Here is an 18,896-nt window from a genome sequence, read left to right as displayed (position 1 = left end):
TCTCCATCATGTATTGTAGAACTGGCTGAAATAATGTTTGAACACAGGACCAAACACCCCCTTACTACCCAAGATGCTTTACATTGAACAATACAAATTTGTGAAAGAATTTTTTTTTTTTTCCACTCTAAACATTTCGGGGTAATCAATACAACTTGTTTTTATCTGAAATGTCAAATTTGACAAAAATGCCAATAATCAGCCCTACACATTCAATTTTTCATTTGGAACAGCTCTCATGTGCATGTTTTTAAAGTTGTCGTTGGTTGACCCGGGCAGTCAAATCTTTCAATTCTCCTATGGAGTTTCATTTTTTACCTAACTTTCAAAATATTTAAAATAAAAAAAAATTATCTACTTAAATCAGTAACTGTTTTTATATCATTATTTTTTGGAAAATTTTCCGATAAGTACCTTGTACTTTAGGCCAAGTGTCAATTTAGTACTCGAACTTTAAAGTGTGACAATTTAGTACTCAAACTTTCATTTTGCGACAATGTAGTATCTACCGTTAATGGACTATGTATATCATGTGATCTCATGTGCAATTTAAGACTTTTGAAAATATCAAAATTACCCTTGAACACTGTTCATCATCTTCTTTCTTAAGAAAATGAAACAAAGCCCAAACACACTATTCATCTACTTTTTCAAGAAAATAAAGATCAGGTTCTGGAAACCCAAATCTCTTGATGGAGGTGAAGCACCACCAGCCAAACATTCTCTGTCACACCGAAGAATGCTTGCAGCAATGGCTCTGGCCTCACTCATCTAATATCCAAATCCGAATCCTCCCTAGACAAAAAACAAATAATAAAACATTCCACCTCCGAACGAAAGCCTCCGCACCTCTCATCTTGTTTACTGATTGAAGAAACAAATAATAAAACATTTTACTCTTTATCGTGTTTGTACTTGAAACCACTTTAATGAGCAGCGGAAAAATAAATTTTGGGTTGTATAAGCAATTGTCTTAGCATTTACAGAAGAGAAGGATTTTTTTTGTCTTTTTGCTAGTTACTTAATAGTTGTTTAACACCGCCGGGTACTTAGATTGTCACAAAATGAAAGTTTCGATACTAGATTGTCATGTTTTAAAATTTGGGTACTAAATTAACATTGGCCTAAAGTACAAGGTACCTATTTGGAAATTTTCTTTATTTTTTTCATTTTAATTAGAATAAATTACAAACACCCCATTGTACTATGACGGTGAGACAAATTCAACTTACAATATTTTTTAATCTCCATAAACACTGTTCATCTTCCTGATGGAAATCCAAAGTGCATTGTTCATGATACACGGAGAGATCTGGAGGATAAAAATCCAGAGTGCGCTGGCATGAATGACTGCAAGAACCACTCAGCAAGAACCACTCGGAATTCTCGACAGAACAGCAATTTATCTGACACAACGAACTCAGCAAGAACCACTCGGAATTTTGGCTCCAAATCTAGCAGAACCTCCAGACTTGTTTCTCTGTTCTCACTAACAACCCTAAGAATCTCTTCTATCCTCCATTGCAATGATTTAGATCAACATGGTCGGTTGCAAAGATTTGCTTCGCTTAAGAGATAGTTATTTAATTGGGGATGGGAGTGAGGTGAGAATCCTCCATGAACTTTGGTTATCTCATCCCGTAGAACTTCAACAAGTGGTGGAGTTAGACTCTCAAACCATGGTGGACTCCCTTATTAATATTATCTCAGGTAGTTGAAAAATTAATGAACTAAACCTCTCTCTTTGACCCTCACACCGTGACCACCATATTCATGATTCCATTAGTCTCAGATTGTTGGAGCTAGGGATCGACTTGTGTGGACCCTAAACCCATCAGATTTGTTTCCACCACTAGCCAGTTGTTAAGAGTTCCATTAGCACTCCTGGCCCATTGTGTCGATGGACTCCTCCACCTGGGAATTTTCTGAAAATTAATGTAGATGGTGGTTCTTCGAATGTGAAGTCAAGAGTCAGTGGATGTCGACTATGGACGAGAAAAACACCAGATCTGTGTATGGTGGGTCGAGGATGTCGGCTACGATGATATTATCGACCCACCATACTAGATCTCGACTACGAGGAAAACACCAGTCGGTGTCACCGTTTTTCGTCTACGGTGATGTCTGCTTGGTGCTTGACGAGAAAAGCACCAGATCCGCGCTAGCTTTGTATCACCTCTCACTAGAAAAGGGTATAAAGAGAGATAGGGGGAGAGAGAGAGAGAGGAGAGAGGGAGAGGGAGAGAGAAATTTGAAGAAATATGAGGTAAATGAGACTAGTTCCGCTACTGTTAGTGTATCGTGAGGTCGGGAAAGAATAACAGTGTTTTTCTCGAGGGTAATATAGAGATTAAAAAAATATTGTAATGGTTTTTTTTTGACAGAAGGCTAACGAAAGGGGGTCTTTGTCTCACGATTATAGTATAAGGAAGTGTTTGTTGCAAAATAAAGTATAGAAGCGTCTCTGTCACAGACCCCATGATACGGGGAGGTCTTTGTAATTTATCCTTTTAATTATCTTAAACGTCACAAGCTGACCACTCAGATAAAATGGTTGAACGGTTCAACCCAAAAACCGGGATTGTTTTTTTAAAACATTGTTCACGTATGATATGATTTGCTGTGGTTAGACTTGTTCATGGGCCAGGCCGGGCCAGACTTTGTCTCTGTATTAACAAAATATACTCAAGCCCGAGCTCGAGCCTGGCCCAACCATCGGGCTTAGGTCTTGAGCCTGAAGCCTAGGCCCGAGCCCGAGCATGGCCAAAATTTTGGAAAATATTGTTTTCTTTTTTTATTCAATAAACAACTGTTTTATCTATATTAAAAGACCTCAAAACCTATAAAATAATGAAATATCTCATTATTACTTTAAAAAACAGATAAGAATAACAAAGAATATATATATATATATTATCAAGTCGGGCTCAGGTCAGATCTAATTTTTTTTAAGCCTGATGTTTTAAAACTGAGGTCGAGCCCAGGAGCCTGAAATCCTGTCCAAGCTTGACTTAGATTGAATCGGGCCAGATCGGCCCGTCGGACTATCTGACTTATGAACAACACTAATTGGGGTACATGAAGAGAATGCACGATAGGAGCTTCTAATGTGCATTTTCGTCATTAGAGAAAATGACAAGCGCTAACTTTGTTACCACGGATGCAAGACTTCTAAGGCCAAGGTCCTATAAATGGTAAATGGCAAGGAAATGCTCAATTGCTAGGTGGTCAGTGGTCACTTAGAACTGAGTACTCGTTAGTAGACTCTCGACAGTGAAGAGGCAGACTCAACAACCGAAACGCCATACAGATATCTCTTAGGTTTCAAAAACAGAAAAATGAAAGGGAGAACGAAAATATCGCTCGAAGACTATGTAGCTCTCTGCACAAATGCTAGTGATCACCACCATTTCACCGTCAATCAAATTCATCAGGTTTTCTTCTTCTTCTTCTTCGAAATCAATGTCTTCATTTCATCCGTTTTACTTTTTACTGTTTACTGAAATTTACTCATTATGGATTTTCTCTTGGACGGACTATCTGTTTCATTTCAAGAATATCTGCCCTTCGTGTTCTTTTCATACTTCGTCTTTCTCCCCAAACTCTCTAAAATTTTCATGTAGTTGAGTCTCTCTGCGGCTTCAAGAAGATCTGATTTATAATTTCATCCAATGGTTTTCTTGCTTGTATTTTAATTATACTTCAGGATGATTTGATATCCTGTGAGGTTTAAATATACTCTGAATCTGATAAGAAACTAATTAAGAACCAAATAAGTTGAAGATCTTTCATCAAGTTATTATTAAGTTCAGTAATTTCAATTCCTGCGCACAACATCTAATCTTTTGATTCTTCTTGTTTTAAACAGATCATCAGCATGCACGGATACGTGAAACCACAGAATCGACCCAAGGTGAGGAAATAATTTGATAGATCATACTGTCCTGATCTTCACCGTCATTTCTTTCTCATAAAATCTCCCTTTCTGTTCTTACTTCAGAAATATCTGCTTGATTCCGTCAGCGAACTTACGTTGCTTGATCCGTTCCGATCCACACTGAAACTGACAGAGGAGATCATTTCCCCTGCCTTCATCACAGTCGAGGAGATGCTGGAAGACCTCTCCGCTCTCGAATGGAACGAATGCTCTGTTCAGTCGATCCAAACCCTAAGCTCGGGTAGGGGGAACCTTGCGAAGGAAGATTTAGTACACACCAAATGCGAGTCTGCAATTGACAAAAGCTCAGAAAAAAGAAATCGGAAGAGGAAGCGAAGAACCATGAATGCAGGAACGACCGTTGATGCTCCTCTTCCTGCTCCATCTTCTACTTCCCTGTCTCTAGCTCTTGCACTGTATTAGATTTAGATCAAGAAAAATCAAATTTACAAGAGGGCGTAGACGTCGCTCTCTCTCTCTCTCTCTCTCTCTCTCTTTCTCTTGCCGGGAAATTTTGCAGCTGTTCCGTGGCTTTCCATGAATGATAGGGCAGTATCGTCTTTTCATAATTGATTTTCTGATTTTCCTGGAATGAAAAATTATTCTGAATGTTGTAGATTGTCGGGATGTTTTCTGTGGACAGGGTTGTTCCTTGTTAGTTTTTTCCCCATTCCCTGAACCAACAACAGTCGTTTGAGCGCTAAGGCCGTTATGACGGTTAACAAAACACGGACCCACCCAGCACAACTGCCTCTCTCTCATAGGCCCCATAAGAATTAGGGGTTTCAATTGGTCCGGATTTGCTTCAATCCGATCCGACTCAACATGTGTCCATTTGTACCCAATCCGGTCCAGATCCATGCAAATCGATTTCAAACCTGTCCAACTGAAATGTAAATGGACCAGATTGGGTCCAATCCCATCCAGATTGAATGAAACATAAAAAAAAAAAAAAAAAAAAAATTATATGAGAAAACTTAGATAATATAAAAAAAAATATAGAAATATATTAAAATTTTCACAAAATATAAAAAAAAAAAAAGAGAAATATAAAAACTAGAGGAAAAAATTGTAGTATTCACAGTGAACATACATACAGTAGTTCTCCGCTGTTTCTGTTCAATAAAACATTATGCACAAACAAGAGTTCCGTTAAACATGGACAAAACATGGAAGATTAGACTCTTCCCCCCTCCAGATGTTGCCAAATCACTTTGCAGCAATGAATCTTCCCTCAATTGCAGCCAGTCTGATGTAAGACAAGAAGCAACGAAACTCATATACAGATATACTGCAGAAGCAATTCTGATTTATTTTTGTTTCAAGTTTTTAATCAGTTTTGTTTGCTTATGGTGTGAATGAAGTGAAATAAAACTTAAGAAAAGTAAGGTAATACATGATGCAAACGTGAACCAAAATGCTTCCAGCGTTGCAGAAGATGAACATGTTAAAGAAAAGTATGCTCTAGCAGCACTATTGACGCAGCGTGACATACTTGATCGGGCTAACTATACAAGCACCTGGACAATTGAGTCGGCTTCAGACTGTGAAGCCTCATGAAAAGAACTAGGCGTAGAGCCTTAGTAAAGAGAAAAGTGATAAAAGAAATTCATGTGTGTTATTAAAGCTCATAAACAGAAGTATTTATAAAACACTTGAAAACTTGTAGAGTAAAATAACTAGGTAATTCAGACTTGTAAAACAACTAGGAAACTTGGCAACTTCGAACTCTTCTTCAGTATGCCTTCGACGCCCACCATTCGATGTCCACCATCATCCAATGCAGGTTGGTTGGCATAAGGAGTCCTTTCTAAACTTGAGCTGACGCCGGTTGGTTCGGTGGGTCTCGAGCTGGCCCTCCATCATTCTCCCCCACTTGGAAAGAACTCGACCTCGAGTCATGATCAGGATAGGCAAGCATCACTTCCGGCAAATAACGATGAAGATCAACAACATTAAACGTTTTGGCAGATCAGCAAGCTAACATCCAATTGGATGTGCCCCTTTTTCAATAGTTCCTCTACCTTCTCCCGTAAAATCTCATTCTCTTTAGGACTCATTCTGTAGTGTGGCAGATTAGATAGGCTAGCATCAGAAACAAAATCAATGTGGTGCTGAATGTCTCGCATGGGTGGAAGCTCATTGGGTAACTCGTCAGGAACTACATCATGAAACTCGTCGAGCAATCCCTGTAGTTCCACTAGAATTTTGTTCTCCCCTAGTGGTTCACTCATACTCTCCCCTTTTATAACCAGTAAGTGGACCTCGCGGGTATCTTTACACTCCCTTACAAACTCAGAGTGGCGATGTGTTATGGTAAGAAAATTCCTCTCCTCTACCTTTGAAGCCTTGGTTTGGTTCTTTTCCACCATAGGTAACAGTGTATAGCACACACCCTCTTTCTCAAACTAGTATGTGTTCTTCCTACCCAAGATACCCAAGTGTTTGGCATCAGCATCAAATTGCCAATGCCTACCAAGCAAAATATGGCAAACATCCATATCCACAATATCACAATAAACCTCATCAATATACTTACCAATAGAGAATGGAACCTTGTAGCGTTCCTCCACACATACGCTCCCTTCCATGATCCAACCAATTGTGTAAGGGTTCCGGTGTTTCTTAGGAATTAGTTGCAGTTTCTTCACCACATCTCTACCGATAATATTCTCCTGACTGCCGCTATCAATAATCAACTCAAACAACTGACCTTGTACCATACACGTAGTGCGAAACAGCCGGTGTCGTTGTGTGTCATCTTTACTTCTCTAAGATAGCATGAGCTTCCTCACAACACACGTATACTCTTCATGCTCATAAGTACCTTCTTTGTTCTCTCCATCGGGCCCACAATATACTTCATCATCACCAACTTCTTCCTCATCCCTCTCCACCATGTTAACTGCCTTTCTCCTCGGACAATCACTAAACCTATGCCCAACTTCATTGCACTTGAAGCACTTAAAAGGAGCAGGTTTTGCTTAGGGATTAATGGTTTTAGGAGGGTTTGAAGTATTACCTCGAGTGTTTCCTCCTGTTGCGGCCTTACTGGTGTTAACTATATTCAGCGAGTGGGAGGGTTGTACCCCTTGAGTTGGCTTGCCCTTGTCAACCACTACGGGCCTATTGTCATTCCCGCTATACCGTCGATAATTATCGACTCGAGCCCTCTCTTAGAGCATTAACTCACCTTTCAAAGCTAAGTTCCTTGCTTCTTGCACACTCATAACCATCTGGACTCCAATCTTGTCTCGAATAGTAGGCTTCAAACCACTCAAATAACGGGCTGCCTATTGATTGTCGCTTTCTGACAACTGGTTCCTTTCAACCAATCTCAAAAATTTTGATGTGTACTCGTTCACGCTTCTTGTTCCCTGTGCACATCGTTGATACGACTCAAGCATATATTGTTCATAATCAAAAGGCAAAAACCTACCTCTTATTAACTGTTTCATGCGTCTCCACGTTCGAACCAGACATCTTCCTTCTCTGATCCGAGTCTCCCTCATTCGTTCCCACCAGACAAATGCTCATCCCTTCAATCGAAAAGCTACTAGTTTCACCATTCTTTCTTCCGGGATCTCCATGTACTCAAAGAAACGGTCAACATCGGTGATCCAATCTAGAAGGCCCTCTATATCCAGATCTCCACTAAAAGTAGGGATATCCACCTTGAGTTTAAACTCATCATCATTCCAACGGCGACTAAAATTGCCATGATTTCGCCAATTCCTACCGGTCCTGCCATCACCGGGAATAACTGGAGCAACGCCGAACTCTAGCTCATCGTCGCTATCATCATCAATAATAGGGTTCCTGGGTATAGGATCAATGATTAGCCTACCATGGTCGTCTCCCCCGGCTTGGTGCAATGTGTTATCCCTATTCCTTGGAACATCCTCCCGCAACAAAGTTCGTAATTGTCCAACGATCTCTGCCAACTATTGCTCAATGTTACGAGTGGTTGTTCGATGCTCTTCGATTGCTCTCCAAACAGCTTGTAACCCCTGATCTCCGTCACGAGGTTGGTTGTGACTACTACCGTCTTGGTTAGCCATCTGACTAGGCGAACTCCCGCTCTGATACCACCTGACGCAGCGTGACGTACTCAACCAGGCTAACTATACAAGCACCCGAACGATCGAGTCGGCTTCGGACTGTGAAGCCCTATGAAAAGAACTAGGCGTAGAGCCTTAGTAAAGAGAGAAGTGATAAAAAAAAAAATCTTGTGTTATTAAAACTCATAAACAGAAGTATTTATAATAAACACCGGTAAACTTGTAGAGTAAAATTTGAGCTGGCGCCGGTTGGTTCGGTGGGTCTCGAGCTGGCCCTCCATCAACTATTATATACTTGATTGATAAGATTGAGGCAACGACTATAACAAGAAACCCACCCTTTTCCTGGATGCTTGATTCTGAGTTTCAACATGTTAATTTGATAGATCACAATTCTCATCAATCGGCAGCAAGAAACACAAGATTCATTTCTCTTCATGGTATCTGAAAAAAGTTGAGACAACTCCAGGAACAAAAATGACCGTCTGTTCATAAAATTCACAACTAATAGATATTTATCCAAAAATATGAATTTCTGTACTTTTTCTTCAAAAACTTCTTTATGCTATATGGCTATGAATTTCTGACTATAGTTTAAAAACCTTAGTTGTGCTTCTTTTGTAGCAAAGATCAATAATGACAAACTTTGTCACAATAGTGACTATTTACAGAACATACGACCAAAACTATCATGAAACAAAGAGCTAACCCAACCAAAACCCTCTTGCTTATGATTAGAACTCCACTCTAACCTTCCAAATTGCTAAATTGTGTTGTAGAGTGTTAATTAGTACAACTTCATCTCTATGGGTTATAGTTATATGGGTTCGGCAAATAGAAAATGAAATCATTTCTCTTCCACATCATAGCATGCATGCCTGCAAAAAAAAGGAGAAGCAAATACCTGATGGCCACATCCAAAAGCAAGATCCTTGGCACTCCAGCTATCTGGAAAACTCCTTCCCATTATGGATATTGCCTGTTCATAGGGATTTGGAGAATACCCAAGATAATGCAAACTCTCCTATGATTGGAGAGATCTTGTACTCGGTCCATTCATTGCTCTTTGTGAAATCAATTCCAATAATGGGATTTGAAGATTAAGGCCAGATTGAGAAAGAGACACAGTTACCTAACATGAAAAAGAGTCAAACTTCTATTCTATTACTGCGGATCTCAGAGAGAACTGCTTTCATGTATGAGAATACATTATTTAGAATCATGCATCATGGATCATGTTCCGTAAGTAGGTAAAGATGGAAAACAAATGCCAAACAGGTTTTCCACTCTTCCCTTAACTTCCTCCTTTCATTCATTATATTCATGCAGGCTGCATTTGTTTTTAGTGTAAATGTGAATCGACTAAAATCCCATTGTCGGTTTACATTTGCATGCGTTTGTTTTCAATGTAAATACATATTTTCACACACTTGTTTTCGATGTAAGATTTACATCGAAAATCGATGCAAACCTTCCTATTGATTGACTTTTCCATCAATAGTTGATGTAAATAATACATCGATTTTATCGGTGTTGTTAGAGAATCTCAATAGATATGATAGACTTGTAACTGGAATGGGTATCACTGGATAACTGGTCATGATTATCTAGAATAACTATCCTAGATAATTGATCACCTTATCTCATTATCATGTAATTTCCTAGATAAAATCTAACTCTGTAATTATAACCTTCTGTATATAACTATCCTTTTGTAACTTATCTATTTAAATGATTCAAGAGATCAGTCATCACTGACTGAGTCATTCCATTCTTATTGTTTTTTTAGTATTGCTCTTATAGATGTACATTTACACTGGTTATCACATAAAAAATGCTCCAATGGTCCATTAAAATTTTAAACCCATCGATTGAATTTTTCACCGAAAACAAAAGCAGGCACAAGAAACAAATAAAAATCTATTTTTATGTAGGTACATGAGTACTAGGTGCCAGACACCAACTTTTAGTGCAAATTCAGTGTCTAACAACTTGTCTAGCCATGTCCTTGCTGTATCCGAGTATCAGCATCATGCAGGTAAGTTACCCTTGGGTTTGTAAAACCACATGGAAATAGAATTGTTAACTGTCAGGAGTCTGTGTACCTTCTCTGCACTCGACTTCTTACATTGCGCTGTGCATAGTTAGTTTACAATTAAGGTGAAGCATTTGGAATTGGAGGAGGTCCATAATAATATGCTGGAGGCCTGGAGGGTAGAAGCTTTTGAAGGAAGTGATTCAAAATTCAAATAACTCTTTAGCACAAGTTCATCCCCAATTCAAATAGCTCTAAATATGCAATTCGTGGCAAGTTTATATTGTTTCTAAAAACGCAAACGAATTACCTAAAAGAAATATCAACCCAATATCATTCACGAGATTAACTTGATGGGGAAGAGTGGATGACGTACGTCTATGGTGATACACTCTACCACAGGGGTGCAATTTGGGTAGTTCCAAACTGAGTCCAGAACAATCCAGCTTCTAATTTTACACGGGCTGAGTTTGGATTTTAAGGCCTCGGACTAGGCCTGGATTCAAAAATTTGGCCTTTTATTTTTTGGGTCAGGCCTAGGTCTAGTCTTTAGTTAGCCCAAACCCAATTCTACCTTATCCAAACCCAAACCTGACCCGTCTACATACATACATATATGGCATATACACACACACATCAATTTTACTCCAGGCCAGGCTCAGATTGGCAAGTTCGAGCTTGATCTTGAACATAGGCTGTAAGCCCAATTCTTAGGGTTAGGCCTTGGTTGAACTTAAACCTGACCACTCGACTTGCACTGCTATGTACGACCCACTTAAAATAACTATTGCTCACTTCATTTGATGAAACTATTCCTCTTTCACTAACTTGGTGTGAGACTTGTGCGCCTTGTTAAAATGATTCCAATTTTTTTTTTTCTTTTTTATGTTTTTGAAAATACCTAAGCGAGAAAATGCAAAGAGTTAGCACATATGCCACTTCCACTCAAGTTAGCCTCCTCCAACTACCCATGATAACCTTATCTTACCAAATACCAATCATTCATTATTAGTCATGGATTGAACAAATTGCAAAACTAATTCTAATCGATTTTAATGTAATAATCAACTTTAAATTTGCATGTTCAAAATTTATTACAACTGAAATAAGAATCAATTCTTTCAAATTGAGAAGTTTAGGCCTTATTTGGCTCACTATTACAAGCCTCATTTTTCAATTCTTTCTCATTCTGGGCATGAATGAATAACGTAAAAGTATTTGGTTACAAAATTCTGCCATAAGCCTCATTCATTTCAGAATGAAAAATGAGCTCATGGCATAAAAATTTGATTTGACTTAATGAAAAATAAATGGTGTTTCATATTGCTCATTGTCGTTCTTCAAAAAAGCTCTGTGCTAGCAGTCATAAACTGCTGGTCTAGGCCTCAAAAACTGTTGGCATAGTTTTTACCGGTGGTTTGTCATGAAAACTCATGCCGATAGACATTGACCGTCAGCCATCCGCCACTGAAGATCTATGTTGGCAGTTTTTGAGTTCTGGGCCCAAACCCAGTCCAAATGCATCAAATTTTAGTGTTGATTGGGCTTACGTTGGAAAGGATTTTATTAAAATGTGAGAGGGAACAGACACCTAATTCACATGTAAATCTATATTACAGATATTTTGAAAAATATGAAAATTGATAAGGAGAGCCACATAGTCATATCCCTGCTATAGCAGAGATGTGATTCCACCATGTCTACCAAAAATACTTATAAAATAGTGGCTAATTAGTAGGGATGCAACTTGGGTCTGATTGGATTGACAATTTATTAAATTTTTCAATGACCCGAGCCCTAATTTGAGTCCAATGTAAGCGAAATTCTTCAAGTTGTACAATCCAACTTGAACGTGCCAAAGGGAAAAAATTTGTCAAATAAGACGTAGGATAGGCCAATTAGGCCACCAACACATCAAAATCGAAATGAAATAAAGTGAAAGAAGAACGAATTTATGGAACATCCTTTTTTTGATAAATGAGGCAGAAAAGACCAAAAAGAACTATCGGTTGGCATAAAAGTCAAAATATGGAGAGCATTTTTTTTGTCATCTACTCTGAATTTTATTTTTTCTTCTTGATACAAACGAAATTACTTCTCAAATAAAAATAAAGAAAATCTTTTTAAATGAACGAAAAAAAAAAAAAAAAAAACTTGGAAACCCAGATTATCCTATTGAACATTTTTGTTCGAATGCAACCTGGTGCTCTTTTAACCATACATTTATTCAACGTATGTTAGATTTTTAATGATAATAATAATAATATTTTTTGGTAGTCATGTTAGATCGATCACCCTTCTTTGTCTCGTTTTATTAGTTGTTTGCATTTACCAGCCTATTCTCCATCCCTCGTCTGGTTTGTTTTTCACTTTTCATTTTGTCCCATTCTATCAAATCTCTACCATTGCAGATGTGAAGATCAGAGAAATTAATCTCGGTTTTTTTACAGGCTTTATAAAACTGAAATTAGTCTCACTTTCCCACTTGATCCAATTGAAAACCTAGCTTAAGGTTTTATCTGTCACTTTTTCCATGGTGGATCTTGTGCCATTTAACAATAGAGATTTAGAGAGGGAGAAGTGTGGATGGTGTTTTAAGTCAATAATTTATACTTGAATCGAATTGAATTGTAACATTGGAAATAAGATGTTTTGGCAAATAACAATGCAATTCACAGTTGTTTATTGTAGTTTTAGTCATATAAGTATTACTAGTGCACCACATAAGACTATCCAACTGAAAATACCCTGATTTTCCCTTCCAATACCTCATTCACATAGTCCAAAATAAATAGTAATACAAATGTTTTAAAATGACATCATATATGGAATGGTCGCAGTGTAGTGCGGTTGTGATCAACATGTGCTTACAAAAGGAATTGAAGAAAACTTCAAAAAAATTGTTTCTACTTGGGGTTCTCTCTTTGGCACTTAATGATCTCTATTTGTTCCAAATAATAATTAGGGGGCCTTCTATTTTTTGGATTTGGAGAGGGAGGACAGTTGGTCAATAGGATTTTGGTTCCTATTGACCAAGAACCCCATGTTCTTTTTTCAACTTTACGATGAGATCAGGGAAAGCTTATTTTTCTGTATATCGTTTATCTAAGAAGGTGATATCCATTTCTTAGGTAGATAAATAACTTTCCCACATAAGAGAAATTTTGTCAACACTTGAATGGGATGAAAACACCCCTTTTAATAATGAATTTCTATGGCTAAAATGGTCAGTGCCTTATTTACCTAGGAAATCAAAGAACATGGAAAATATACGTACGTACCTAGGTAAGTATTTTCCAGAAAAAAACTTATCCAAATAATTACATTTACCCGGATAATAAATTATCAAAAAACGAACAGAACCTAAATCATTATGCATTAAATCCCGAGTTTAATTTGACTTCTTAAATTTAGGACGTAAACGCGTATCAAATCATTCAACTAATTGATACATAATCAGTAAGAATATTTCATCATCTAAGCCTTATCCCATTTATGCGTGCACATGGGGTTGCTACCAATGTTTTGTCATTCTGTTTCGTTCAATACTTGAATTAATTAATTAATTCAAGTAACAAAATTTTTCCTTAACTAGATGCTTTTTTTTTCCTCAAAAAATAAATAATAAATAGATGTTTTATTCTGAAAAAAACGGGAATTTGAGAACGGTGATTTGTTGTAAGTTGGAAAGTTGTCCCATTTTCTGTCCGCTAAGTTGTCCAATTGCCAATGGTAGCCACGTGGGTGGTGTTGGAATAACACAATTTTTTCCTTTTTTTTCTCTCTCAAAGTTCAATTTTGTGGTCCCATGAATTCGGAACTGCTAACTATAGCACATTGCTAGTCACATTCATTTAGTCATATGTTAAGAATATCGATGATCATAACACAATTGATGTTCCATATATACGGGTAGATGAATGGCCCCACCAAGATGTCACTTTATCTAATGCCGCAAGGTGCGATCAGTATAATACATAAAAAATGCTCAAATTATTAATCGGCCCGTTCAGCAGTTTAGTGATGAAAATCAACGATTTTGAGGAAAAACGGAATCCATCAAATAACCGGTTCCCAGTTTTTTTTGTCCGATCCGGCCATAGTTTGAAGGCCTTTATTTTGGCGTTTATTGACTTTGTGCCGTTTGCAGAGATTTTCGGAAGTTATTGTGGTTACTACGTTGCAAAGCAAGTAATAAACTTTGCCTTCTATAGATAAAAGCCATGCATTTTACATGGCTGATATATGGAATATTGTCGTTATACAACAAAAGATGAGCCATGTAAGATGCACGTGGCACCTAGACAATGTAAAAAAACAAATGGAGATGCATGCGTAAGGTGGCATGCAGTTACACGTACCCTTATTAGTACTCCACGTGGCATAAGTCAGAAGCATATATTATATTAATCATGTTCTTATGTTCTCAATATCTGAATCACTACTAATTAACTAGATTAATTATCTAGGTGTTCAACCATGCAGATTACATACATTATTAATGTACGTCATGGCTTAGATGATGTTTCATTGACTATTCGACCAACCCAGTGAGCCAAATCCTTCCTTCCTTCTAAAGACTCTCTTTCCTGGAGAATACCCAAGAAATCCCCAAGGAAATACAAATCAAGCATTATTGTATAAATAAGACTACCTCTCGGCTCTCACAACCACCAACCCTAAAGAACCCCCTGAAACTTTGCGCATTGGGAGACCAGTAAAAGCACCTACGCTATCAAAGGCTAGCTCCTGAGTGGCAGCGAGAAGAAGAGAAACAATGGCAGCCTCTCTCCTCCATCTCTGCCACTGCAAACCCCACACCCAGCCAATTTTGCTTCCAAATTTGGCCCCAGAAAACACCATTACCACCTTCACCAACACTACTAATAACCTCAGTACTGTCTCTTACAGATCAAGCTCCTCTAATGTCGGCAAACTTATACTACGAACCCTTCCTTTGACACGCCCCCACGTACTGAACCACGCCCACAGTTCCTCCTCGCAACCATCCGTCGCCCCCTCCGAGACCACATCCACGCCCGAAGATCATCTCAGAATTGGAATCGTTGGGTTCGGCAACTTCGGTCAGTTCATCGCAAAGCGGCTCAAGCGACAAGGACACATCGTCTTGGCAACATCCCGCTCAGATTATTCCGAGTACTGTGTAGAAAGTGGCATTGAATTTTTCAGGTAAGCTCGATCGGTTATTCCGATCGAGAACTACTGTACCCTGTACATCTCGACAACGTAACAGGAAATTAAAACTCAAATGGGTGCTTTGTCTACACGATTTTAAGCTGCAACTCTACACTAACGTGTCAATAACATAACAAATTAACAGGGATATCGATCAGTTCTGCGAAGAACAGCCAGATGTGATATTGCTGTGTTGTTCTATATTGTCAACCGAGACTGTTGTCCGAAGCATCCCAATGCACAAGTTGAAGCCAGATACCATCTTCGCCGACGTCTTATCGGTCAAACAGTTCCCCAGGAATCTTCTTTTGGAGGTACCCACTACCCAGCTTGTATATGATGTATATGGAATTGAAGTTCACCGGAAATTAATAGGTTGAAATTTCAGGTGCTTCCACCGGAATTCGGCATTATTTGCACGCACCCGATGTTCGGACCGGAGAGTGGAAAGCAGGGCTGGGCCGCGTTCCCGTTCGTCTTCGACAAGGTCCGGATTGCGGAAAACAGCGTGCAGGGCCAGAGATGTGCTCAGTTTCTAAGCTTCTTCGAGCGAGAGGTTTGTAATTGTTTGTCCAGAGAAGACAAAATATGCACGTAACGTAATTTGACGTTTCCAAACTTGCTGCTGGTGCTTGCTTAGCACGGCCTGCCTTTTCCGGACCCGGTCCTTCTCGACAAAAGAGGGCTAGGGCACTCTTTAGGGATCAAAATGTTCGCACATAATATAATCACTTGTGGGTAGGGATGTTGAAACAACTCATTGGTAACAGATCCAAGCCCCGATTAGGGATCAAAATCATAGCCCCAGATGGAGATGGCCGGGTTTATTTTAATGGGGCCAGTGCTGCTGTGCCTAAGGTTCAAAGGATGTTATGTATCAGTATATTTGGGGTAGCACCTTTGGGCTGTGTATTAGGATGTCAATGGACCGGTTTTAGGGACCAATACCTTATCTGTCTATAATGAATTTATATTGGATTGAATCAATATATGATCCATAAAAGATAAGAATATAGGTATCAATGGACCATAACAGGAATTTGAATAGATTGGACAGTTTCTAGATCGATCCAAAATATTCATTGGACTGAAACGGATTGAACCAAATCCAGTCCAATTGACACCCTTACTGCCTACCCCTTAAACAGGTCAAACCCCAAAAACAAATGTTTATTGTAGGAACATCATAAGGGTCATCGATACAATATTGACCACTACACTCTGATGCATTGCAAAATTTTAATCATCTGACTGCGCCTAAACATTTAGCCCTTCCATTGCTATCATATGGCCTTATTTTTTTTTAATTCTATGATTAAATATTATTTTCTGTCCAATTAATTAAACAAATGATTTTTGGGGGTTTTTCAGGGATGCAGAATGGTCGAAATGTCTTGTGAAGAACATGATAGACACGCCGCCGGCAGCCAATTTATCACCCACACCATCGGAAGGTATATATTTACTAACAAAATTGCATATAGTTTGATAAATATTATAAGAAATTTGATTATTAAAATAAAATAAAAAATAAAAACCTTGACTTAATGCCCCCCCCCCTTTTTTTTTTAATTCCAGGATTTTGTCACATCTGAACTTAGAGTCCACATCCATCAACACCAAGGGCTATGAAACACTCTTACAACTGGTAATTAGCTTTATCAGGATCCATTTGAAGTAGAACCTATTTTATTTTAGTTAATAAATCGAACAGATATTGATGTATTAGTCTTGCGTTTGGACTCTTGCAGACTGAAAATACGGTCAGTGATAGCTTCGATCTCTATCATGGGCTCTTCATGTATAACGTAAACGCCACTGAGCAGGCAAGTTTACCATCTCCCATTTGAATTTTCAAGCCTTGAGAATAGATTAAGCATCCTAGCAAAAAATTGAGAGAGAGAGAGCAAAGAATAAGATTGTTTATAATTATATTTAAGATTCAATATAATTAAATCGAATTTCGATAGTTTAAATATCATAATCACTTGAATTTGACTAACCATTTAAATAATCAAATCAAAACTCAGATATGAACTGATTCAATTCGATAACTATCGGAATTTGACTAACTATTTTGTTTTTATATATTTAAATATTTATATAATTATATAAATAAAATATTTATTAATTATCAAAAATAATTAATCGATTAAATTTAAATTAAATTAAATATTCAAATATTTAATCTAATTTAAATATCAAATTCCCTGGTCACATTCGAATTCAGATATTATCTATTTGTCTTATTCAAATATTTGATTCGAATTCGACCCATTTACACTCCTACTTCCATCCTCATGTGATGGGACCCATATGATGATTTGCCTCCTTAAGGCCCATATCTTATCTTGGTGCTTATGCCATCGGATCCTTATCTGATGGGACCCATACAATGACCCAAATTGGAATAACTAGTACTTGTATGACATTATCTAACAGAGGTTTGCTGACTTTGTTTTTGCATGATCGTTTGCTGCAGATTGAGAATCTTGACAGAGCATTTGAGACACTGAAGCAGAAGCTATTCGGAAGACTCCATGATATACTGAGGAGGCAGATTGTAGAGAGGGTCCCACTACAGGAGGGCCCAACAAAGCCAAGGGAACCCAACCCCACAACTTACTTCTTGCCCAACAACGAGGAGATGAAGGATCTCTCCTCTTTTGCCATGCCCCCTCCTCAGCAAAGCAAAAACGTAGCTTCTGCATCTCCACACCGTAGAGACTCTCGGTCTAAATAGTCTGGTCCCACATTAAAACCAAAAGATGTTTGTTCATCATCAGCCATCTGATTTTTTTCATCAATCGAAATTTTTAATTGAGCATGTTAATAAAATGTTGGTGAAGCAGAGAAAGTCTAGTATGCACTATTCAACCTTTTTGTAAGAGGGGAATCCATATTGTAATATTGGATAGGTGGGTCCAGGGTCCGATCCGTGACTGAGGCGACTCGTCAAATTTTTTAGTGGGCTCTACATGACTACATCAACTATGAGCATTTATTATTTACCAAATAACCCACCTGGCATCAGATTTTTGTATTTTGCATGTATTAATATTTTTTTTCTCAATAAAAAGCCAAGTTTCAGATTGGCATGGTAGAGATAGTACGCCAGAGGAATCTCATCTCATGCCTTGAGAGCAATTGTCACTAATTCATACGCGTTTCAACTCGTCAAATCAGTATTTCAGATTGGCATCACAATTTTGGCTGATTTTTGGGGCAGGTGTTAATCTTCAGGTTCAAGGTTCAAAGTAGGAGGATGCCCTGATCATCCTAATTTTGACAGTTGGCAAACTTTTGACTGAACAAATTTTCAAACATCTTATCTTAACAAAGACCCTATATATAAAGATGTCCTCTGAACATGGAAACATGTCATCAACACTCCTCAAATCAAATCAAATTAGTTGCTTGAGTAATGAACATTGATTAAAAGCCCAAATGAGTCTTGGGTGTCAATTGGACTGGACTTAGTTCATCTCCCATGTGAGTTTATTACAAATGGGCAGGTCCAGTTCAATCCAATAAATATTTTAGAGACCAGCATTTAATATATGGACTATTCAATCTGTTTAAATTTATTTTAGTTCAGTTTAATTCTCACTCAAACTTGGTTCATTAATACATATTTTTATCTTCTATCAATGGATCAGATATTAGT

At 38.0% G+C, this 18,896-nt stretch overlaps 2 protein-coding genes across 2 annotated transcripts; both read left to right on the top strand.

Annotated features, from left to right (window-relative positions):
• The first annotated feature begins 3,245 nt into the window (after positions 1–3,245).
• On the top strand, positions 3,246–4,543 carry LOC148873757 (uncharacterized). Its single transcript, XM_088976388.1, has 3 exons — positions 3,246–3,434; positions 3,869–3,913; positions 4,001–4,543. The coding sequence occupies exons 1-3, from the start codon at positions 3,339–3,341 to the stop codon at positions 4,358–4,360; spliced, it is 501 nt and encodes a 166-aa protein (XP_088832514.1). The 5' UTR covers positions 3,246–3,338; the 3' UTR covers positions 4,361–4,543.
• Positions 4,544–14,562: 10,019 nt separating this feature from the next.
• Positions 14,563–18,341, top strand: LOC148873756 (arogenate dehydrogenase 2, chloroplastic-like). Its single transcript, XM_088940825.1, has 7 exons — positions 14,563–15,223; positions 15,375–15,543; positions 15,618–15,785; positions 16,601–16,683; positions 16,808–16,877; positions 16,981–17,055; positions 17,712–18,341. Exons 1-7 carry the CDS (start codon positions 14,811–14,813, stop codon positions 17,970–17,972), a joined length of 1,239 nt encoding a protein of 412 aa, XP_088796951.1. The 5' UTR covers positions 14,563–14,810; the 3' UTR covers positions 17,973–18,341.
• Positions 18,342–18,896: the final 555 nt, after the last annotated feature.

Source organism: Nelumbo lutea, chromosome 1 (genome assembly GCF_056320005.1).
Source record: "Nelumbo lutea isolate HS-2025 chromosome 1, American lotus-T2T, whole genome shotgun sequence".
NCBI classification, from domain to species: domain Eukaryota; kingdom Viridiplantae; phylum Streptophyta; class Magnoliopsida; order Proteales; family Nelumbonaceae; genus Nelumbo; species Nelumbo lutea.
Note: the sequence above shows the minus strand (reverse complement) of the source record. Positions and strands in the feature narration are given on the sequence as shown.

Bases quoted from the DNA above. Each gene is read 5' to 3' on its own strand.
- LOC148873757 (XM_088976388.1), top strand. From the start codon at position 3,339: ATGAAAGGGAGAACGAAAATATCGCTCGAAGACTATGTAGCTCTCTGC. The intron at 3,435-3,868 runs GTTTTCTTCTTC...TGTTTTAAACAG, and splicing joins CCGTCAATCAAATTCATCAG to ATCATCAGCATGCACGGATA. The intron at 3,914-4,000 runs GTGAGGAAATAA...TTCTTACTTCAG, and splicing joins AACCACAGAATCGACCCAAG to AAATATCTGCTTGATTCCGT.
- LOC148873756 (XM_088940825.1), top strand. From the start codon at position 14,811: ATGGCAGCCTCTCTCCTCCATCTCTGCCACTGCAAACCCCACACCCAG. The intron at 15,224-15,374 runs GTAAGCTCGATC...ACAAATTAACAG, and splicing joins AGTGGCATTGAATTTTTCAG to GGATATCGATCAGTTCTGCG. The intron at 15,786-16,600 runs GTTTGTAATTGT...GGGGTTTTTCAG, and splicing joins TAAGCTTCTTCGAGCGAGAG to GGATGCAGAATGGTCGAAAT.